A 22,670-nucleotide genomic window follows, 5' to 3' on the forward strand; every position below is an offset into this window, starting at 1 on the left:
CCATAAAACCTGCAGAATCCTGAATGTTACAGAGAAACAATTCAATGTCACTCTTATGGAACGTATCCAAATCCTCAAGTAACGTGCCTGACCACTTTACTATAGCTTTGGAAATCCATGCACAGGCAATAGTAGGACGGAGTATCGGCCCTGAAGCCGTGTATATGGATTTGAGCGTAGTATCAATTTTGCGATCAGCTGGCTCCTTTAAGGTGGTTGATCCTGGGACAGGTAAAATCACCTTTTTTGAGAGTCTGGATACAGACTCGTCCACTATGGGTGGGTTTTCCCATTTCTTTCTATCCTCCTCAGGGAAGGGCAAAGCAACCAGAACCATCCTAGGGATCTGGAATTTTTTCTCTGGATTTTCCCATGCTTTTTCAAAAATAGCATTTAATTCTTTGGACGCAGGGAAGGTTAGCGAGGCTTTCTTATTGTCAGTGAAGTAAGCCTTCTCAACCTGTTCAGGTGTTGTCAACACATCTCTAATAGCCTCTATCATCAATTGCACCCCTTTTGCAAGAGTTGCGGCCCCCCTGAGCACGTCCCCATCACCGTCTGCCATGTCAGAGTCTGTTTCCGTGTTGTCTTGCATGATCTGGGCATGAGCACGTTTGTGGAACCCCACAGACGGGGGGGCCTGAGGTAACAGAACCAGACCAAACTGCCATAGAATTCTGTAAAACCTGAGTTGCAGATTCATTCTGAGCAACCCTAGCAGAAATCTGAGAAATCATAGTTTTGATAGAGGATAACCACTCCGGCTCCCTTGCTGGTATCTGTGATACAACAGTGCAATCCTGATTACATGGAATGAGATCATCCTGAAAGGACATATCCTCAGCTGCATATGAGTCCCTGGACATAGCTGACTGGAGACCCCAAACACTCCACACACTCACACAGGGTAGGTTAGACAGAGTTTCCCCCCTAAGAATAGCAAGAGAGAGACAGAGATCAGAGCCAACCCACTCACAGCGCTGTTATATATAAAGGACACCCCTTATCAGCACCCACTGTGTACTGTAATAGTTGCACAGATCTAATTCACCGCCTCCCCCCCCCCCCCCCCCCCTTCTACAACCCCCTGGTACCGCACAGGATAGCTGGAGTTGCTTTGAGGGACAGCTCTGTCAGCGTCTGTGTACAGGAACTGCAAGCAGGAAAATGGCGCTTAACGCTGCTGGGTCCGCTCTGAGGAGAAGCTCCGCCCCTTGAAGATGGCGCGTCTTCCCGCACAAATTCTTTATACTGGCCTGAGAACTCCGTCGCAAGGCGGGGGATTCCGTCCCCTGTTGAGCATCTGAGTACGGAGGATTGTGACGCTAGCCTGGGGATTCAGTCTCCGGTTAGCGTCAGTGACCAGTGTAGGGTATTAAGTCGCTGGCTCAGGACGCCCCTCAAAGCGCCAACACTGTGTGCCGCTGAGCCTTCCCGGTGTGCAGCTGCTCAGAGCTGCACTCCTACCCTTGTGCCGCCATATCGCGCCTCTTCTGATCTTCTGGCTCTGTAAGGGGGTGGTGGCATGCTGCCGGGGTGAGCGATCCCCTGTGGCGGGGAACGTTCGATCCCCTCAGGTACTCAGTGTCCTGTCAGCGGAGATAGTGGCTCAGACCCCGCAGGGCGGACACTACTCCCCAAGTCCCCCTCCTCTCCCCTCCCCTTAGTCCCTTGAAGCAGGGAGGCTGTTGCCAGCAGCCTCCCTGTAAAATAAGAAACTCTAGTATAAACTTTTACTAAAGAAGCTCTGTAGAGCTCCCCTACCTGTGACCGGCTCCTTCGGGCACATTTTCTAAACTGGGTCTGGTAGGAGGGGCATAGAGGGAGGAACCAGCCCACACTCTCAAACTCTTAAAGTGCCAATGGCTCCTAGTGGACCCGTCTATACCCCATGGTATTAATGTGGACCCCAGCATCCTCTAGGACGTAAGAGAAATCCTATTTTTAACCCTGCTTGGGTGCTTTTTCTTCACCTGTTCGGCCACGGCCCACAGCTGTTGAGCTGGTCAGAGTAATAGCTTGTGTGTAAAAGGTGACCAGATCTGTGTCAGCTGAAATAAGTTGCATGCTGAATAAGTGCCCTAATTTACTCGACAAAGAGAGGTTAGAATTATTACATTTAATTTCCTTTTAAATACTCCATGGAAGGCGTAATAAATTAGTTTGAGAGGTACAGTTTCTATAATATACAGTAAGTATATTGATCTTTGGCTGCAGGGGTTGGAATTGATGTTATTAATAAAGGTTATATCATAAACACACCCGCAGGATGGTGCTAAATGTCCCCCAGGTGGAATTTTTTTTATAAAAAAACTTTAAAATATATTTTTTAAAATGTTTTTAGGCCAATAAAAAAAAAAAAAATCAACTATCTGGAATACAAAATAGTCAGGTGGTTAAGCAACTGTAGAAGGCGGACTCTGCTCGCAGCCTATGGATGTTGAATCTGGTTACTGTAACCTAAATACCCAACAGAAGTTCATGTTCATTGGAGTCTGCCCCACAGTGGGACTCCTCCTTTCCCTGGTGTCTGAAGGAGTAATATAGCAAACCTTGGAGAGAGATAAAGGGGTCTATTCATAAAACAGAGAAAAGCCTGTTTTGCGGAAAAAAGGGCTTTTCTCTGCTTTGTGCTAATCAGAGCGGGTTACCGTTGAGACGTTCCTAACTTTTCCAAGGGCACCCCTGCTCTGTGCCTGAATTGCATCACCATACTCCATGGAGTTCTGGTACGCCATCTCAGTATGTTGCAACCTGAACTTTGGTGCTGAGACGGCAGGGAAGCTCAGTGCTTCCCTGCTCTCTGTTCGGCACCATTGCTGGCTCCCCCCCTGGCCTTCTACAACACTGGCCGTTTCATCAGAAGGAAATGAATTAATTTCCTTCTGATGAAACGGGCAGTGTTGTAGGCCGAGAAACGCGTTAAGGTACTCGATTGAAGGACTTCATCTGACTGCTGCATTCTCCTGACACTCCGCGAGCCGTATCTATTGAGTGGATCATAGCCGCAATTAAAACGGACTTTTCACCAGCGGCTGGAGAATCTGCTGCTTCATTTTTACTGCACCGCTGCACATCCAAATTGGTACAGTACCCTTCAGCGGAGAAAAACAACCGCGTTCGAGTGGATGGTTCACTGGCGACGTGACCAGCTGTACTTTCATTGCACAGAGCTGCTGCAAACCCGGCTTAGTACAGCGCCTTTGATGGAGAGGCTCTTACATCAGGTGATATACTACAAGTGAATTTGACTATCACCGTCTATTTGTCACACAATAATACCGCGCCGGTGTCCGCATTCTCAATACTGGGACACTGTTTGCCAATGAGGCTCTTCTGTGTGTAAGGAGAAGAGAGACTGTACATTTCAACAGTGATCTATAACAGAGGTACCTCTCATCATTCTCCTTCCTATATGTATTTCAGCTCGTGGACGCACGGCTGATTTTTATGAAGCACCAGTGCAGCTCTTAATTAAGGTTTATTAGAGTTTTTCTTACTCATATCAGTTCAGGAGATATGACAGTCTTATATATATTTATACAATATTCATTTTTCATTATCTTTAGGCTAGTTTATGTATTGTATTTTTATGTGTTTAATATAACAATATTTTAATAAAAAATATATACTAGATTCATCCAGCGCTCCCATTTCCTCTCTTTTTTTCACATTAATTTTGATCTATTGTTGGGGCAGCCCGCCCACAACTGGTGAGCAGCTGTCTGAATCCAATTGGACAGTGTGTGTACTGTAGAGCGCCAATTCTTTGTACATATGTTTAGAAAATGTGCCTGGAGAATCCGGTCACAGCTAGGGGAGCTCTCCAGAGTTTCCTTAGTAAAAGTTATTTTTTAGATTTTATTGTTTTACAGGGAGGCTGCTGGCAACAGCCTCCCTGCAGCGAGGGACTTAGGGGGGGAGCAGTGTCTGCCCTGCGGGGTCTGAGCCACTGTCTCCGCTGACTGGATACTGAGCTCCTGAGGGGCTAGATCGTTCCCCGCCACAGGGGATCGCTCACCCCAGGAGCATGCCGCCACCCCCTTGCAGAGCTGAAGATTGTGGCGAGTGAGACACCGACCACCCTAGCAAGCGGGGGGCCGGTGTGAAGATGGCGGCATCAGGGTAGGAGCGCAGTATTAACTGCGCTCCGGGAGGCTCAGCATTACGTTGTTCGGCGCTGTGAGGGGCGCCCTGAGCCAGAGCCTGCAACCTACACTGGTCACTCAGCCTGTCGGGGTCCCCGGATCTCAGCCAGCATCAATCCTCAGGCCATTATAAACCTATGAAAAGCGGGAAGACAGTGCTATTTTGGGGGCGGAGCTTCTCCTCAGAGCGGACCCAGGAGCGTCCAGCGCCATTTTCATGCCTGCACAGCGCTGTTCAGGAAAGAAGCAAATCCCTCCACAGCAATCTCCAGCTATATCACTGTACCAGGGGGTTGTAAAAGTGTTGGGATGGGTGGGAGGCTGCAAAACGGCTGTGTATCCTATTAAGGTACACAGTAAGCGCTCATAAGGGGTCTCTCTTATATGTATAAAAGCGCTGTGTGTGGGTTGGCTCCAATCTCTGGGTCTCTTGCCATTCATGGGGAGAAACTCTTTCTGTATCCCCTGTGTGTGTGTGGAGTGTTTGTGGTCACCAATAGCAATGTCCAGGGACTCTGTGTCATATGCTGCAGAGGATTTGTCCTCTCAAGATGATCCCATTCCATGTAATCAGGATTGCACTGATTTAGCACAGATTCCAGCAAGGGAGCCGGAATGGTTATCCTCTATCAAAAATATGATTTCTCAGATTTCACAGAGGGTTGCACAAAATGAATCTGCTACCCAAGTGCTGCAGAATATGGCAGTCTGGTCCAGTTCTGGTACCTCAGGTCCCCCCGCTGTGTACTCCCATAAGCGTTCCTTAGCACAAATTATGCAGGATGACAACGATACAGATTCTGACCGTTATGATGGGGTACGGAGGACAGCATCTCTTGCTAAAGGGGTGCAGTTGATGATAGAGGCTATTAGGGATGTGTTGAATATTAATGATACACCACCTGAGCAGGTTGAGGAGGCTTACTTCACTGAGAATAAAAAAACCTCACTAACCTTCCCTGTGTCAAAAGAATGAAATGCTATTTTTGAAAAGGCTTGGGAAAACCCTGAGAAAAAATTCCAGATCCCTAAGAGGGTTCAGGTGGCATTTCCTTTCCCTGTTGAGGATAGTAAAAAATGGGAAAACCCGCCTATTGTTGACACGTCAGTATCCAGACTTTCAAAAAAGGTGGTGTTGCCTGTTCCAGGATCTACCGCCTTGAAAGAGCCGGCTGATCGTAAGATTGATAATACACTTAAATCCATGTACACGGCTTCTGGGGCTATACTGCGTCCCACTATTGCCAGTGCTTGGATTGCCAAAGCTATAGTAAAGTGGTCTGGCACCTTACTTGAAGATTTGGATACTATGGATAAGGATGATGTTGGCTTATTTTTGCGCAAAATTCAGGATTCAGCGGGATTTCTGGTGGAATCCATGAAAGATCTTGGTTCCATGGCTGCAGGAATTTCTTCCATGTCGGTCTCAGGGCAGTGAGGACTGTGGCTACGTCAATGGTCTGCCGACACAGAATCCAGAAATAGTGTGGAGTCCCTACCGTACACAGGTCAGGCTCTCTTTGGGGAAGCACTAGATGCGTGGATTGCCACAGCTACAGCGGGTAAGTCTCCCTTTCTTCTCTCAGCTACTCCTGCTCCGAGGAAACCATTTTCTTCACCTACATCACAACCCTTTCGGACTACGAAGCCCAGGAAGGCCAGGCCGTCCAACAACTTTTTTCGGGGAGGTAGGCCCAAGTCCAATAGATCAGCTACGGCAGGTTCCCAGGAACAGAAATCTATTTCGGGTACACCAAAGTCCTCCGCATGATGGTGGACTGCTGGTCACGGAGGTGGGGCTGGTGGGAGCGAGACTCAGGCAGTTCAGTCACGTCTGGGTGTCGTCCGGCCTGGATCCCTGTTTGCAAAATATTGTGTCCCAGGTGTACAGGCTGGAGTTTCAAATTCTCCCCCCTCACTGATTTTTCAAATCAGGTTTACCAGGTCTGCTGGCAAACAGGACGGTCCTACAAGCCGCCGTCCAGAAGTTGGTGGAGTCGCAAGACATTGTGCCCGTACCACCTCATATGCACAACAAGGGTTACTATTCTAACCTTTTCGTGGTACCGAAACCGGATGGTTCGGTCAGGCCCATTCTGAACCTAAAGTCTCTAAACCTCCTTCTGAAGGAGTTCAAGTTCAAAATTGAGTCTCTAAGAGCAGTGATATCAAGTCTGGAAGAGGGGGAATTCCTGGTATCCCTGGATATCAGGGATGTGTACCTCCACATTCTGATCTGGCTGCTGCGTATCTCCGCTTTGCCTTGTTGGACTGTCATTTCCAGTTCCAGGCCCTGCCATTTGGCCTCTCAACGGCACCGAGGATATTCACCAAGGTGATGGCAGAGATGATGGATCTCCTTCGCAGACGGGGTGAACATCATTCCATATCTGGACGATCTGCTAATAAAGGCATCGTCCCGGGAGATGATGTTACAGTCAATTGTTTTCACGACTACTCTGCTTAGGGAACACAGTTGGATCCTGAAGCTTCCAAAGTCACATTTGGAGCCGACAAGGAGATTATCTTTTCTGGGGAAGATCCTCAACACGGAAGTGCAGAGGGTGTTTCTGCCGGAGGAAAAAGCGTTGGTGATTCTAACAATGGTTCGGGATGTCCTGAAGCCTACCTGGGTATCTGTTCATCAGTGCATTCGCCTACTGGGGAAGATGGTTGCCTCCTACGAGACTCTACAGTACGGAAGGTTTCATGCTCTGTCCTTCCAACTGGATCTCCTAGACAAATGGTCGGGATCTCACCTACACATGCACCAGAGGATGCGTCTGTCGCTGAAAGCCAGGATTTCACTCCTCTGGTGGCTGCAAATGCCTCACCTTCTGGAAGGCCGCAGGTTTGGGATTCAGGACTGGGTCCTTCTTACCACGGATGCAAGTCTCCGGGGCTGGGGCGCAGTCACCCAGGGGGAAACCTTCCAAGGAAGGTGGTCAAGCCTGGAATCCAATATTGACTTATTGTGGTCACATGCGCATATACACCAGTCTCTTCTGTGGAACTCTGCAGCTCCTTCAGGGTTACCTTTGGTCTCTGTGCTGCCTCTCTGATTAATGCCCTCCTTGCCCGGTCTGTGAGTTTTGCTGGCCGGCCCTCTCTTGGCAGGTTTGTTGTGGTACCATGTTCTTTCCATTTGAAGATGATGGATTTGATGTTGCTCCGGGGGCTCATCAAAGATTTGGATATTTTTTTATATAACCCAACCCTGACTAGTACTTCTCAACAACTTTGTCCCTGACTTGTTTGGAGAGCTCCTTGGTCTTCATGGTGTGATGCTTCTTGCTTAGTGGTGTTGCAGCCTCTGGGGCCTTTCAGAAAAGGTGTGTTTATACTGACCGATCATGTGACACTTAGATTGCACACAGGTGGACTTCATTTCACTAATTATGTGACTTCTGAAGGTAATTGGTTGCACCAGAACTTTTAAGAGGCTTCATACCAAAGGGGGTGAATACATATGCACATGGCAATTTTCACATTTTTATTTATTTAAATTTTTCTCATTTAACTTCACCAACTTAGACTATTTTCTGCAGATCCACCACATAAAATGCAGATAAAAAAGAAAATTAAATTACAGGTTGTAATGTAGCAAAATAGGTAAAAAGCTAAGGTGGGTGAATACTTTAGCAAGGCACTGTAAATCATCAAGGCGACACTCGAAGCCGCATGGCAATGCTGGAAGTGTCAAAAATCCTCCGTTGGGCGGAACGCCATCTTCCAGCAATGTCGGCAGTGTTCATCCCCAGAGTCCTCGGCTGGGAAGCGTTTTTCCTCAGTCACCAGGACGTTCATTCCGGAGAGTGCAGTCTTCATCCAGAAGTCTTTCAACTCCTAGTCGACAAGTGGGGCCTACCAGATGTAGACCTGATGGTGTCTCGACACAATCACAGGGTTCCGGTCTTCGGATCAAGGACAAAGGATCCTCAAGCAACATTCGTGGACGCACTGGCAATACGTGTTCCCTCCAGTGTCACTCCTGCCCAGGGTTCTATGGAAGTACAAGCAAGAAGAGGAATACTACTTATATTTGCTCCAGCGTGGCCCAGACGGCATTGGTTATCAGACCTGCAGGGTCTATCGATAGAGCGTCCTCTTCTACTTCCTCAACACCCAGACCTCCTCGTTCAGCGCTCTTGTGTCTACCAGGACCTGGCCAGACTGGCTTTGACGGCGTGGCTCTTGAAGCTTCACTCCTGAGGCCAAGGGATTCTCAGAGGCGGTTATCCAAACTATGTTGAGAGCCACAAGTCGTCTTCTGCACAAATTTATTACAGGGTCTGGAACTCTTACTTCACATGGTGTGCTGCTAAGAATTATGATGCCTATTCGTTCAGTACTTCTAGGCTTTCTCTAACGTCCTAGTGGATGCTGGGAACTCCGAAAGGACCATGGGGAATAGCGGGCTCCGAAGGAGGCTGGGCACTCTAGAAAGATTTAGGACTACCTGGTGTGCACCGGCTCCTCCCACTATGACCCTCCTCCAAGCCTCAGTTAGATTTTGTGCCCGGCCGAGGTTGGATGCACACTAGGGGCTCTCCTGAGCTCTTAGAAGAAAGATAGTCTTAGGTTTATTATTTTCAGTGAGACCTGCTGGCAACAGGCTCATTGCAGCGAGGGACTAAGGGGAGAAGAAGCGAACTCGCCTGCTTGCAGCCGGATTGGGCTTCTTAGGCTACTGGACACCATTAGCTCCAGAGGGATCGACCGCAGGCCCAGCCTTGATGTTCGGTCCCGCGCCGCCGTCCCCCTTACAGAGCCAGAAGCAAGAAGATGGTCCGGAAAATCGGCGGCATGAAGACATCAGTCTTCACCAAGGTAGCGCACAGCACTGCAGCTGTGCGCCATTGCTCCTCTCACACTTCACACTCCGGTCACTGAGGGTGCAGGGCGCTGGGGGGGGGGGGCGCCCTGAGGCAGCAATAAAAACACCTTGGCTGGCAAAAATACCTCAATATATAGCCCCAGGTGCTATATATGAGGTAAATACCCCTGCCAGATTCCATAAAAAAGCGGGAGAATAGGCAGCGGAAAAGGGGCGGAGCTATCTCCCTCAGCACACTGGGCGCCATTTTCCCTCACAGTTCCGCTGGAAGGAAGCTCCCTGGCTCTCCCCTGCAGACTACTCTACAGAAAAGGGTAAAAAAGAGAGAGGGGGGCATTTAATTTGGCGCAGTATATAGTTATATTAAAAAGCAGCTATAAGGGACATAACTCAGTTAGTCCCTGCCTTATATAGCGCTCTGGTGTGTGCTGGCATACTCTCACTCTGTCCCCCCAAAGGGCTTTTGTGGGTCCTGTCCTCTATATAGAGCATTCCCTGTGTGTGTGGAGTGTGTCGGTACGGCTGTGTCGACATGTTTGATGAGGATAATGAGGTGGAGGCGGAGCAGATGCCTTTAGAAGGGATGTCACCCCCTGGGGGGCAGACACCTGAGTGGATGTGCTTATGGAAAGAAATGAGTGCACGTATAGACTCATTACATAAGAAATTTGACGACATGCCGACTGCGGGACAGCCGAGTTCTCAGCTCGTGCCTGTCCAGGTGTCTCAAAAGTCATCAGGGGCTCTGAAACGCCCGCTATCTCAGATGGCACAAGTAGATGTCGACACGGATACTGACACCAGTGTCGACGACGATGAGTCAAATTTAATGCCCATTAAGGCCATTCACTGCATGATTGAGGCAATGAAAGAGGTGTTAAATATCTCTGATTTACATCCAGGTACCACAAAAAAGGGTATTATGTTTGGGGAGAAAAAACTACCTGTAGTTTTTCCCCCGTCAGATGAATTAAATGAAGTGTGTGAAGAAGCGTGGGCTTCCCCTGATAAGAAATTGGTAATTCCTAAGAAGGTACTAATGGCGTTCCCTTTCCCGCCAGAGGATAGGTTACGTTGGGAAACACCTCCTAGGGTGGATAAAGCGCTCACACGTTTGTCTAAAAAGGTGGCACTACCGTCTCAGGATACGGCCGCCCTTAAGGAACCTGCTGATAGAAAGCAGGAGGCGATCCTGAAGTCTGTATATACACACTCAGGCATTATATTTAGACCAGCTATTGCGTCAGCATGGATGTGCAGTGCTGCCGCTGCGTGGTCGGATAAACTGTCAGAAAATATTGACACAACCCCATGTCCCCTCACAGCCTAAGAAGGCGCCATTTTATCAGGTTCAGTCCTTTCGGACCCAGAAAAACAAGCGGGGAAAAGGAGGGTCTTTTCTCTCTAGAGGCAGAGGTAGGGGAAAAAGGCTGCAACAAACAGCAGGTTCCCAGGAGCAAAAGTCCTCCCCCGCTTCCTCTTCCAAGTCCGCCGCATGACGGTGGGGCTCCACAGGCGGAGCCAGGTACGGTGGGGGCCCGCCTCATGAATTTCAGCGATCAGTGGTCTCGCTCACAGGTGGATCCCTGGATCCTTCAAATAGTATCTCAGGGGTACAAGCTGGAATTCGAGGCGGCTCCACCCCACCGGTTCCTAAAATCTGCCTTGCCGATTGCTCCCTCAGGCAGGGAGGCGGTGCTAGCTGCGATTCACAAGCTGTATTCCCAGCAGGTGATAATCAAGGTACCCCTACTTCAACAAGGCCGGGGTTACTATTCCACACTATTTGTGGTGCCGAAACCGGACTGTTCGGTGAGACCCATTTTAAATTTGAAATCCTTGAACACATACATAAAAAAATTCAAGTTCAAGATGGAATCGCTCAGGGCGGTTATTGCAAGCCTGGAGGAGGGGGATTACATGGTATCCCTGGACATCAAGGATGCTTACCTGCATGTCCCCATTTACCATCCTCACCAGGAGTACCTCAGATTTGTGGTACAGGATTGCCATTACCAATTCCAGACGCTGCCGTTTGGACTCTCCACGGCACCGAGGGTATTTACCAAGGTTATGGCGGAAATGATGATACTCCTTCGAAAAAAGGGAGTTTTAATTATCCCATACTTGGACGATCTCCTAATAAAGGCACGATCCAAGGAACAGTTGTTAGTGGGAGTGGCACTATCTCAGGAAGTGCTGCGCCAGCACGGCTGGATTCTGAATATCCCAAAGTCACAGCTGGTCCCGACGACACGTCTAATGTTCCTGGGAATGATTCTGGACACAGTCCAGAAAAAAGTGTTTCTCCTGGAGGAGAAAGCCAGGGAGTGGTCTTCTCTAGTCAGAGACCTCCTAAAACCAAAACAGGTATCGGTGCATCACTGCACGCGGGTCCTGGGAAAGATGGTAGCTTCTTACGAAGCAATTCCATTCGGCAGATTCCATGCCAGGATTTTTCAGTGGGACCTGTTGGACAAGTGGTCCGGATCGCATCTTCAGATGCATCGCTTGATAACCCTGTCCCCAAGAACCAGGGTGTCTCTTCTGTGGTGGCTGCAGAGTGCTCATCTTTTGGAGGGCCGCAGATTCGGCATACAGGACTGGGTCCTGGTGACCACGGATGCCAGCCTACGAGGCTGGGGGGCAGTCACAAAGGGAAGAAACTTCCAAGGACTATGGTCAAGTCAGGAGACTTCCCTTCACATAAATATTCTGGAACTAAGGGCCATTTACAATGCCCTAAGTCAAGCAAAATCCCGGCTCCTACACCAGCCGGTGCTGATCCAGTCAGACAACATCACGGCAGTCGCCCATGTGAATCGACAGGGCGGCACAAGAAGCAGGATGGCAATGGCAGAAGCCACAAGGATTCTCCGATGGGCAGAAAATCATGTACTAGCACTGTCAGCAGTGTTCATCCCGGGAGTGGACAACTGGGAAGCAGACTTTCTCAGCAGGCACGACCTCCACCCGGGAGAGTGGGGACTTCATCCAGAAGTCTTCCAAATGATTGTAAATCAGTGGGGTCGTCCACAGGTGGACATGATGGCGTCCCGCCTAAACAAAAAACTAGAGAGGTATTGCGCCAGGTCAAGAGACCCTCAGGCGATAGCTGTGGACGCTCTAGTGACACCGTGGGTGTACCAGTCAGTTTGTGTTACCTCCTCTACCTCTCATACCAAAGGTATTGAGAATAATAGAGAATAATAAGAAAGCGAGGTGTAAACACAATTCTCGTGGTTCCGGATTGGCCAAGAAGAGCGTGGTACCCGGAACTTCAAGAGATGATCTCAGAGGACCCGTGGTCTCTGCCGCTCAGACAAGACCTGCTACAGCAGGGGCCCTGTCTGTTCCAAGACTTACCGCGGCTGCGTTTGACGGCATGGCGGTTGAACGCCGGATCCTGAAGGAAAAGGGCATTCCGGAGGAAGTCATTCCTATGCTTATTAAAGCTAGGAAAGAGGTTACAGCAAATCATTATCACCGCATATGGCGGAAGTATGTTGCATGGTGTGAGGCCGAAAAGGCCCCAACAGAGGAATTTCAACTAGGTCGTTTTCTGCATTTCCTGCAAGCAGGAGTTAATATGGGCCTAAAACTAGGCTCCATTAAAGTACAGATCTCGGCTCTGTCGATTTTCTTTCAAAAAGAACTAGCTTCAGTACCTGAAGTTCAGACATTTGTGAAAGGAGTGCTGCATATTCAGCCTCCATTTGTGCCTCCTGTGGCACCTTGGGATCTCAACGTGATGTTGAGTTTCTTAAAATCACATTGGTTTGAGCCACTAAAAACCGTGGATCTGAAATATCTCACGTGGAAAGTGGTCATGTTATTGGCTTTGGCTTCAGCCAGGCGTGTGTCAGAATTGGCGGCTTTATCATGTAAAAGCCCTTATCTGATTTTCCATATGGACAGGGCAGAATTGAGGACTCGTCCCCAATTTCTCCCAAAGGTGGTGTCAGCGTTTCACCTGAACCAGCCTATTGTGGTGCCTGCGGCTACTAGGGACTTGGAGGACTCCAAGTTGCTAGACGTTGTCAGGGCCCTGAAAATATGTTTCCAGGACGGCTGGAGTCAGAAAATCTGACTCGCTGTTTATCCTGTATGCACCCAACAAGCTGGGTGCTCCTGCTTCTAAGCAGACTATTACTCGCTGGATTTGTAGTACAATTCAGCTTGCTCATTCTGTGGCAGGCCTGCCACAGCCAAAATATGTAAATGCCCATTCCACTAGGAAGGTGGGCTCATCATGGGCGGCTGCCCGAGGGGTCTCGGCTTTACAACTTTGCCGAGCAGCTACTTGGTCAGGGGCAAACGCGTTTGCAAAATTCTACAAATTTGATACCCTGGCTGAGGAGGACCTGGAGTTCTCTCATTCGGTGCTGCAGAGTCATCCGCACTCTCCCGCCCGTTTGGGAGCTTTGGTATAATCCCCATGGTCCTTTCGGAGTTCCCAGCATCCACTAGGACGTTAGAGAAAATAAGAATTTACTCACCGGTAATTCTATTTCTCGTAGTCCGTAGTGGATGCTGGGCGCCCATCCCAAGTGCGGTTTATCTGCAATACTTGTACATAGTTATTGTTAACTAAATCGGGTTATTGTTGAGCCATCTGTTGAGAGGCTCAGTTGTTTCATACTGTTAACTGGGATTCATATCACGAGTTGTACGGTGTGATTGGTGTGGCTGGTATGAGTCTTACCCGGGATTCAAAATCCTTCCTTATTGTGTACGCTCGTCCGGGCACAGTGTCCTAACTGAGGCTTGGAAGAGGGTCATAGTGGGAGGAGCCAGTGCACACCAGGTAGTCCTAAATCTTTCTAGAGTGCCCAGCCTCCTTCGGAGCCCGCTATTCCCCATGGTCCTTTCGGAGTTCCCAGCATCCACTACGGACTACGAGAAATAGAATTACCGGTGAGTAAATTCTTATTTTTTGCTTTTCTGCAACAAGGCCTAGATTTAGGCCTTCGTCTGGCCTCTCTCAAGGTTCATATTTCTGCCTTGGTGTGGTCTCAGAGGAAAATTACGTCTATTCCTGACGTTCATACTTTCACTCAGGGCATTTTACGGATTCAGCCTCCCAATTTCCCTCATTTGGCTCCATGGGATCTGTCTGTTGTTTTAAATGCCCTACAGGAGTTTCCATTTGAACCTCTTGAGTCTGTGGATCTTAAATATCTTACACTTAAGGTCGTGTTTTTACTAGCTATTGCCTCTGCTAGGCGGGTGTCGGACTTAGGCGCCTTGTCCTGTCGTCCGCCCTTTCTGATTTTTTTTTACCGTGATCGGGCAGTTCTTCGAAGTCGCCCTGGTTATCTACTTAAGGAGGTATCATCTTTTCATCTTAACCAAGAGATTGTTGTTCCGGCCTTTATCTATTCTGGTTTATTCTCCAAGGAGCGATCTTTGGATGTGGTACAGGCTCTCCATATTTATGTAGAGAGGACTGCCTCCATCAGGAGGTCAGATACCCTTTTTGTACTTTTTGTTTTCCACAAACGTGGCTGGCCTGCGAATAAGCAAACCTTGGCCAGATGGATTAGAATGGTGGTTGCACAAGCTTATGCGCAGACTGGTTTACCTACTCCTGCTGCTATCAAGGCCCATTCTACTCGGTCTGTTGGACCTTCTTGGCTGAACAATTGTGCAAGGTGGCTACGTGGTCCTCAGTGAACACGTTCATCAGGTTCTATGCCTTTGATACTTCCGCCTCCCAGGATGCTTCCTTTGGACGCCGGGTACTTGTACCCGCTGCAGTGCATCCCCTCCCATGAGGAACTGCTTTAGGACATCCCTGACGTTATTCCATGTGGAATACCAGTGTACCCCGCTGCAGAAAAGGAGATTTATGGGTAGACTTACCATGGTTAAATCTCTTTCTGCGAGTTACACTGGATTCCAAGGGGCGCCCACCCTGACGCACTTAGCTTCTTTGGGTTTGCATGGCATTAGCTGCTAGTCTCTTCTCCTGTCGTGAGAATGTGGTTCTATGTGACTAACATCTACCGTCTGTTTTGCCTGCTACTGCATTGGACTGGATAACGAAACTGAGCTCCAGTGCCTGGAGGCGGGGTTATAGAGGAGACGGTGCAATGCATCCTGGGAACAGTCAAAGCTTTAGCCTGTTGGTGCCTCGGATCAAGATCCAACTCTACACCCCAATGTTATTCCTTGTGGAATCCAGTGTACCTCGCAGAAAGATTTAACCATGGTAAGTCTACCATAAAACTCCTTTTTTTTCCTTTTAATTGTATAACTGCTTAAAGAATTTTCTTCCCAAACTGAGCATCTGTAGAGGATGTCTCATCAACAAAATAATGTGTCTGGTAAAGTAATAATTAAATGACCATCCTGCTATCTATTGTCTTCTGAATCCAAAGTCCTGCATGCCGAAGAGTTTTCCATTGCACTTGCAATATGTTTGTTTTCTGGCATGTAACCTCTGTTCCCCTTGTATGCCTATGCCCTTACATCCCTGATCCATCTTGCTTGAGTTTGTTTGGATGGAGCATGCCATTGAGGAGGTCACACAAGAAGGAAGAAACGTTGATTAGTCTTTCTAAATTCTTTTGTTTTTTGAAAATTAAACAGAAATTTCCTTGACCAGATCCAGGTTATGCAATTGTTCTTCCTGGTCAGATGGCTGCCGAAAATATAATTTCCTGATTGAGATGAAAAGATCTTACTTTAAGTAGGATTTGTTTGCAAAGTGATTTATGTATAAATGTTTTTTTTTTTTTTAAATGATCCTTAGAGCTTTTCATTCATCCAATTGATAAACAGACATAATTGCTACTGGAATATACACTTTAAGGCAGAGGTTCCCAAACTACGAATTACAGTCCAGGTTTTAAGGATATCCATGCTTGAGCCCGGGCTCAGTATGAATACAGTGGCATCCGTCCATCAGAATCCCGACAGCTCACCATTTAGCCCCCTAACCCTCACCTTTTTCCTACCCTAACCCTCCCCGCATGGTCCCTAACCCTCCCTTTCCTGCTGCCTAAACCTAACCATCCCTTTCTGGTCCCTAACCTTCCTGTGCCTGCACCCTAAGCCTGACCCACCTTTTGGCCCCCTCTCCCTCACGGTAGGATGGCATCGCGCATCGACGCTGGGATTGTGTCCTCCCTCGGGATCCCGTTGGTTGGGAAGCTATCTGCTTCCCTTTGAGCCCAGATGGTTAAAACAATTTGACTGAGGCACTAATTAACTCACCTGTTCTCAAGCACGGATATCCTTACAACCTGGACTGTAATGGTGGAGTTTTGGCAGATGCCGCCTTACACCACTTGGGTAATGTGATAAGTTCCAACCAGGGCCTTACCAGTGCAAAACCTATATGTTCACACCAAGCATTTTTTCGAAGTACTCCTTTTTTTTTTTTTTTCTCTCAATCCAAAAAACATACTTGTGTGTTAATTAGCTACTGACATCAAATAACACTGGTGTGTATATGTGCCTATGTGGTAGGAAATATAGATTGTAAACTCCACTCGGACAGGGTTGGATGCAAATGACTAATTTCTGAGAAGCCCTACATAAGAAGTAATTAAATATTTCTCTTACGTCCTAGGGGATGCTGGGGTCCATATTAGTACCATAGGGTATAGACGGGTCCACCAGGAGCCATTGGCACTTTAAGAGTTTAATAGTGTGGGCTGGCTCCTCCCTCTATGCCCCTCCTACTAGACTCAGTTTAGAAAATGTGCCCGGAGGAGTCGGTCACAGCTAGGGGAGCTCTACAAAGCTTCTTAGAAAAGTTTATTTTAGAGTTTGTTTTTTTTACAGGGAGGCTGCTGGCAACAGCCTCCCTGCATCGAGGGACTGAGGGGGGGGGGGGGGAGCAGTGTCCGCCCTGCGGGGTCTTGATCCACTTCCTCCGGTGACTGGACACTGAGCTCTAGAGGGGACAGATCGCGCCCCGCCACACGGGAGCACTCACCCCGGCAGCCAGCCGCCACCCCCTCACTGAGCTGAAGTGTGGCGAGTTAGTCACTGTCCCCCCTTACAAGTGGGGGGTCAGTGTTAAGAGGACGGCTTAAGGGTGGGAGCGCGGTATTAACTGCGCTCCCGGACGGCTCAGCGTCTGATGACCTCAAGTTTGGTCAAGCAGTGTTGCAGGAGCCTCCACACTCTCCCTCCCGTACTGGGAGCTTTGCTACATCCCCATGGTACTAATATGGACCCCAGAATCCTCTAGGACGTAAGAGAAAATAGGATTTTGGTTACCTACCGGTAAATCCTTTTCTCGTAGTCCGTAGAGGATGCTGGGCGCCCGCCCAGCGCTGTGTTTTCCTGCATTGGTTTTATACTTCAGTACTGCCTGGTTCCTAGGTAAGTTCTGCGTTATTTACTGTTTCAGCTGTTGCTGAGTTGTTCCGGCATGTTAGCCCGGATTTGCCTGTTGTGTGAGCTGTTATGAATCTCGCCACTATCTGTGTAATTCCTTCTCTCTAAGTATGTTGTCTCATCGGGCACAGTTTCTAGACTGAGTCTGGTAGGGGCATAGAGGGAGGAGCTAGACCACACTATTAAACTCTTAAAGTAGCAATGGCTCCTGGTAGACCCGTCTATACCCCATGGGACTAATATGGACCCCAACATCCTCTACAGACTACGAGAAAAGGATTTACCAGTAGGTAACCAAAATCCTATATTTAGTAGACTTGCAATAACATAAATGGACAAATGCTAGAACATCCAGAACAGAACCAAAATAAGATACCAAGATGTCACAATATTTTGATAAGTGATCTCATTCTCATCACTGCTTTATAAGTTTGTAATAAGTTTGTTGGATGCTAGTGTGATGTCCAAAAAAACACTATAAAGGTGCCCACACACTAGAACGACTTGGAAAAGATGCGAGTCTTTAACGATTTCTCTTGAACTCCCCGGCAGTCCTGGACAAACAATTTTGTGCATACACATAATGGGCCCTACACATTGGCCGAGCTGCCCGACGGTGGATACGGGTGACCCAGTGACGGGGGGAGTGAAGTTACTTCACTCCCCCATCACACGGCTCCATAGAACTGCAGGCAAATATGGACGAGATCATCCATATTGGCCTGCATGCACAGCTGACGGGGCACCAGCGATGAACGAGCGCGGGGCCGCGCATCTTTCATCGCTGGTGCCTCCACACTGCACGATATGAATGTTATCTTGTTCATTAATGAACGAGATTGTTCATATTGTGCAGTGATGTCGGCCAGTGTGTAGGGCCTATAAGATAGATCTTAAGATCTGGGGAGTGGCCACATCCAGGAGCATGCTTTCAGTAACGATAGCTTCAGAACTTCCCTGCATTAGGGAAGATCTAAAGGCTTGGACTGCGCATCGGAATGTTATCGATAGTGAAAGGTACACTATTTGCACTTTACTAACGATATATCAATCCGATGTGTCGAAATCATGCGCAACATCTATAGACTCGTTCTACTGTGGGCCTCAAGTGTAGACATCTGAACTTGCAAGGCCCTCTCTACTTATAGGAAAATCAGTATCTGGAATAGCAGCTGTTTAGGTTTGAACAATAGAATTAATCTTTTCCAAATATTTTTATTTCTATTTTGAAGACCTTGGTTAGTTTCTCCCTTGGATTTTAGCAACTTAATCTCCATGCATTCAAAGAACACCTGTTTGGATGAAGAATCTTTCCCTGATGCAGAAGATATGGCAGAGGCTTAGGCTGCTCCAAAAATATACCACTGCAAACCATGGACACCTAATCTGAATTGGATCTCTACTGCTTCTTTCCTAATCTTCTGCATCCCATTTGTTATTAAAGAGATCTTTAATTTGTATACTGATGATCCTCAGAGGGAATCCTGAAGATATAGAGATGAGGACTGGAGTATTGTCTATGGTTGGTCATGTTGTTAATGTTTGAGAGCATCCACAGCATCAGGTTTAAATGATCTGTGGTCTCCCTCGATTTTTTTTTTTCTCATATCTTTTCTTTTTTTTTTTTCTCATATCTTTTCTTTTTTTTTTTTAACTTGCCGCTAGCGGATCACTCAGGATCAATAAACTAACACAACGATCCACAGTTTGAAGCACCAGGTTGTTCATCATTCAGGTCCACACTGATCATGCATCATTCCTACAACATGATTGTTTAACTTGCTACATTGCTTTCCTCCTACAGCCCTTGAAAGAGTATTGAGAAGAGTCACTAGCTTGCAGACTACTTACCACCTTTAAGCAGAGATAGCAACAAATTGAGTGTGGGCGCTAGTGTGCTGATTTATGAGACAATACTTCAAAACATTTAAAAATATAATATATAAATACCTGTCACAGACTGCTGCTCCAACATATGAGGTGCTGTACCTCACAAAAATATACTGTATATAAGGTCAAAAATGGAAGCGCTATCCATGAGGGTATTTATTGATTTTTGTATTTTTTAATTAAAACATCATAAATTCCACTGATATTCATCAGAGAAAAAACACAATTTACATAAAATTTAATAAAATACACATTCAAAATACAATCACAATGTAGAGCCGCTTAATAAGTGGACCGCTTATTAACATTGTAAATACAACGGACTATTCCTAATCAGTCGGTTACTAAACAATATTGTTGTCTGGGATCTTGGTTTACAAAGACTGACTAATTATCATTACTAACCAAGCTGCAGCTATTATAATACTGGATCCAGACTCTTTGCTATGGACATTAGTTGAATTGCTATATTAATAATCTGTTTTGGATTTGCAGATTATTAAGTGGCTCTACATTGAGATTGTATTTTATGTGTGTATTTTATTAATTTTATGTAAAGTGTTTTTTTTTCTCTTTGATGAATATCAGTGGAATTTGTTTATGATGTTTTAATAAAAAAAAAAGAATCAATTAATACCCTTATGGATAGCGCTTCTATTTTTGATCTTTATATACAGTACCTTTAAGCAGAGCCTTATCTAGTGCAGTGATTTTCAGGCTGCATGATAGGTTGTGCTATAAGTCATCCTCAATGTTCCAGAATGAAGGCCTCACAGTAGAGCAACGTCAGCTTTTCCACCCTGTGACCAGAATCACCATTGGTCTGCATAGAGTGAAGTGACAACGGGCCGACGCAATGCATGTGTGCCCGCACCTCCCATTAAACGAGGAGGACCTAGTCTCCAGACCACAAGTTTGGTACTGATAGTATTATTCGGGGTCCCCAGGGAGCAGTCTATGTCTGCTTATACCCAATGGTGCGTTGGTGGCATACAGTGATCCACTGGGAAAAGATAAACTGCTGCTAAAAAACAAACTACCTATTTACATACATTCATTTGTCTCCCTCAGACGAAAGGCAGAGGAAAGACATTAGGAGAAGGTCGAACTGCACAGTACACATACTTTAGGTATGCTGTCTCCACTCGACTGACTAGGACTGGCAGAGAACCCATTTATTATGGCTACCATGGAGTTTTAGAAGGGAAATCACTGATCGGTGATGCTGTACGACCAGCACACTTAACATGCTCTTTATTTTAAAGATACAAGGTTTTCTGTGAGGTTGCTTTAGCACTTTGCTTTTAACACGACGCACAGTGAAAATATCGATGCTAGGGCTGGTTCCATTGCAGGTACTAATGGGTCGAGTAGAATGAACAATTAAGATCCAATAAACTTTTGCAGTCCCTCGCTCCTCCATACAATAACTTTCATCGGGTAAATGTGTTTGAACAGTGCTTGGAACCTTGTTGAACTGTAATGTATACTATAAAATTCTGCGCTTCTTTTTAATCTAGAAGATGATAAAGGTAAACATGAGGTTTCCCCATGGACTATGGATGGAGAAATTAACACAGATCCTTGGCCGGGCTATCGGTATACTGGGAAACTCAGGCCACACTATCCATTGGTGGGTTTGTATGTACCAAGTGACTGATTAGATCATATACCGACAGTTGACCTATATCCTTTGCTCTTTAGTAGGCTATGTTCTATAAATGGGAGTATCATTTTTTTCTCTGACGTCCTAGTGGATGCTGGGAACTCCGTAAGGACCATGGGGGGATAGCGGCTCCGCAGGAGACTGGGCACAAAAGTAAAAGCTTTAGGACTACCTGGTGTGCACTGGCTCCTCCCCCTATGACCCTCCTCCAAGCCTCAGTTAGATTTTTGTGCCCGGCCGAGAAGGGTGCACACTAGGGGCTCTCCTGAGCTTCTTAGTGAAAAGTTTAGTTTTAGGTTTTTTATTTTCAGTGAGACCTGCTGGCAACAGGCTCACTGCATCGAGGGACTAAGGGGAGAAGAAGCGAACTCACCTGCGTGCAGAGTGGATTGGGCTTCTTAGGCTACTGGACACCATTAGCTCCAGAGGGACCGAACACAGGCCCAGCCTCGGAGCTCGGTCTCGGAGCCGCTCCGCCGGCCCCCTTACAGAGCCAGAAGCAAGAAAAGGTCCGGAAAAATCGGCGGCAGAAGACATCAGTCTTCAACAAGGTAGCGCACAGCACTGCAGCTGTGCGCCATTGTTACTCAGGCACACTTCACACTCCGGTCACTGAGGGTGCAGGGCGCTAGGGGGGGCGCCCTGAGCAGCAATGTAAAACACCTTGGCTGGCATAAATACACCACATATAACCCCCAGGGCTATATGGGTGTATTTTAACCCCTGCCAGAATTACCAAAAAAGCGAGAGAAAAGGCCGCCGAGAAGGGGGCGGAGCCTATCTCCTCAGCACACGGGCGCCATTTTCCATCACAGGTCCGCTGGAAGGACGTCTCCCTGACTCTCCCCTGCAGTCCTGCACTACAGAAAAGGGTAAAAAAGAGGGGGGGCACTAATTTGGCGCAGTTTTATATTAACAGCAGCTATAAAGGAAAAGCACACTTGATAGTGGTATTCCTGTATATATATAGCGCTCTGGTGTGTGCTGGCATACTCTCCCTCTGTCTCCCCAAAGGGCTAGTGGGGTCCTGTCCTCTATCAGAGCATTCCCTGTGTGTGTGCGGTGTGTCGGTACGATTGTGTCGACATGTTTGAGGAGGAAAATGAGATGGAAGCGGAGCAATTGCCTATTATACAGTTGTCACCCCCTAGGGAGTCGACACCTGAGTGGATGAGCTTGTGGAAGGAACTGCGTGACAGTGTCAGCTCCTTACGACAGACAGTTGACGACATGAGACAGCCGGCTAATCAGCTTGTGCCTGTCCAGGGGTCTCAAACGCCATCAGGGGCTTTAAAACGCCCGTTACCTCAAATGGCAGACACAGACACGGATACTGACTCCAGTGTCGATGATGAGGAGACAAACGTGACTTCCACTAGGGCCACACGTTACATGATTGAAGCAATGAAAAATGTATTGCATATATCTGATAATACAAGTACCACTAAGAAGGGTATTATGTTTGGTGAGAAAAAACTGCCTGTAGTTTTTCCTGTATCCGAGGAATTAAATGAAGTGTGTGATGAGGCGTGGGTTTCCCCCGATAAAAAACTGATAATTCCTAAAAGGTTATTGGCATCGTACCCTTTCCCGCCAGAGGATAGGGCACGTTGGGAAACACCCCCTAGGGTGGATAAAGCACTCACACGCTTGTCTAAACAGGTAGCACTACCCTCTCCTGATACGGCCGCCCTAAAGGAACCTGCCGATAGAAAGCTGGAGAATATCCTAAAATGTATATACTCTCACACGGGTGTTATACTGCGACCAGCAA

At 47.4% G+C, this 22,670-nt stretch overlaps 1 protein-coding gene across 2 annotated transcripts in view; it reads left to right on the top strand.

Annotated features, from left to right (window-relative positions):
• The window catches only part of METAP1 (methionyl aminopeptidase 1), a 126,809-nt gene that overhangs the window by 35,795 nt on the left and 68,344 nt on the right, over positions 1-22,670 (top strand). Inside the window, exon 3 of one of the 2 annotated variants that reach the window (XM_063917742.1) lies at positions 20,751-20,863. In XM_063917742.1, the coding sequence (XP_063773812.1) occupies positions 20,751-20,863 (113 nt within the window). The remainder of the gene's footprint in view (positions 1-20,750; positions 20,864-22,670) is intronic. The other variant, XM_063917752.1, reaches the window with a different exon arrangement.

Source organism: Pseudophryne corroboree, chromosome 1 (assembly GCF_028390025.1).
Source record: "Pseudophryne corroboree isolate aPseCor3 chromosome 1, aPseCor3.hap2, whole genome shotgun sequence".
NCBI lineage: Eukaryota > Metazoa > Chordata > Amphibia > Anura > Myobatrachidae > Pseudophryne > Pseudophryne corroboree.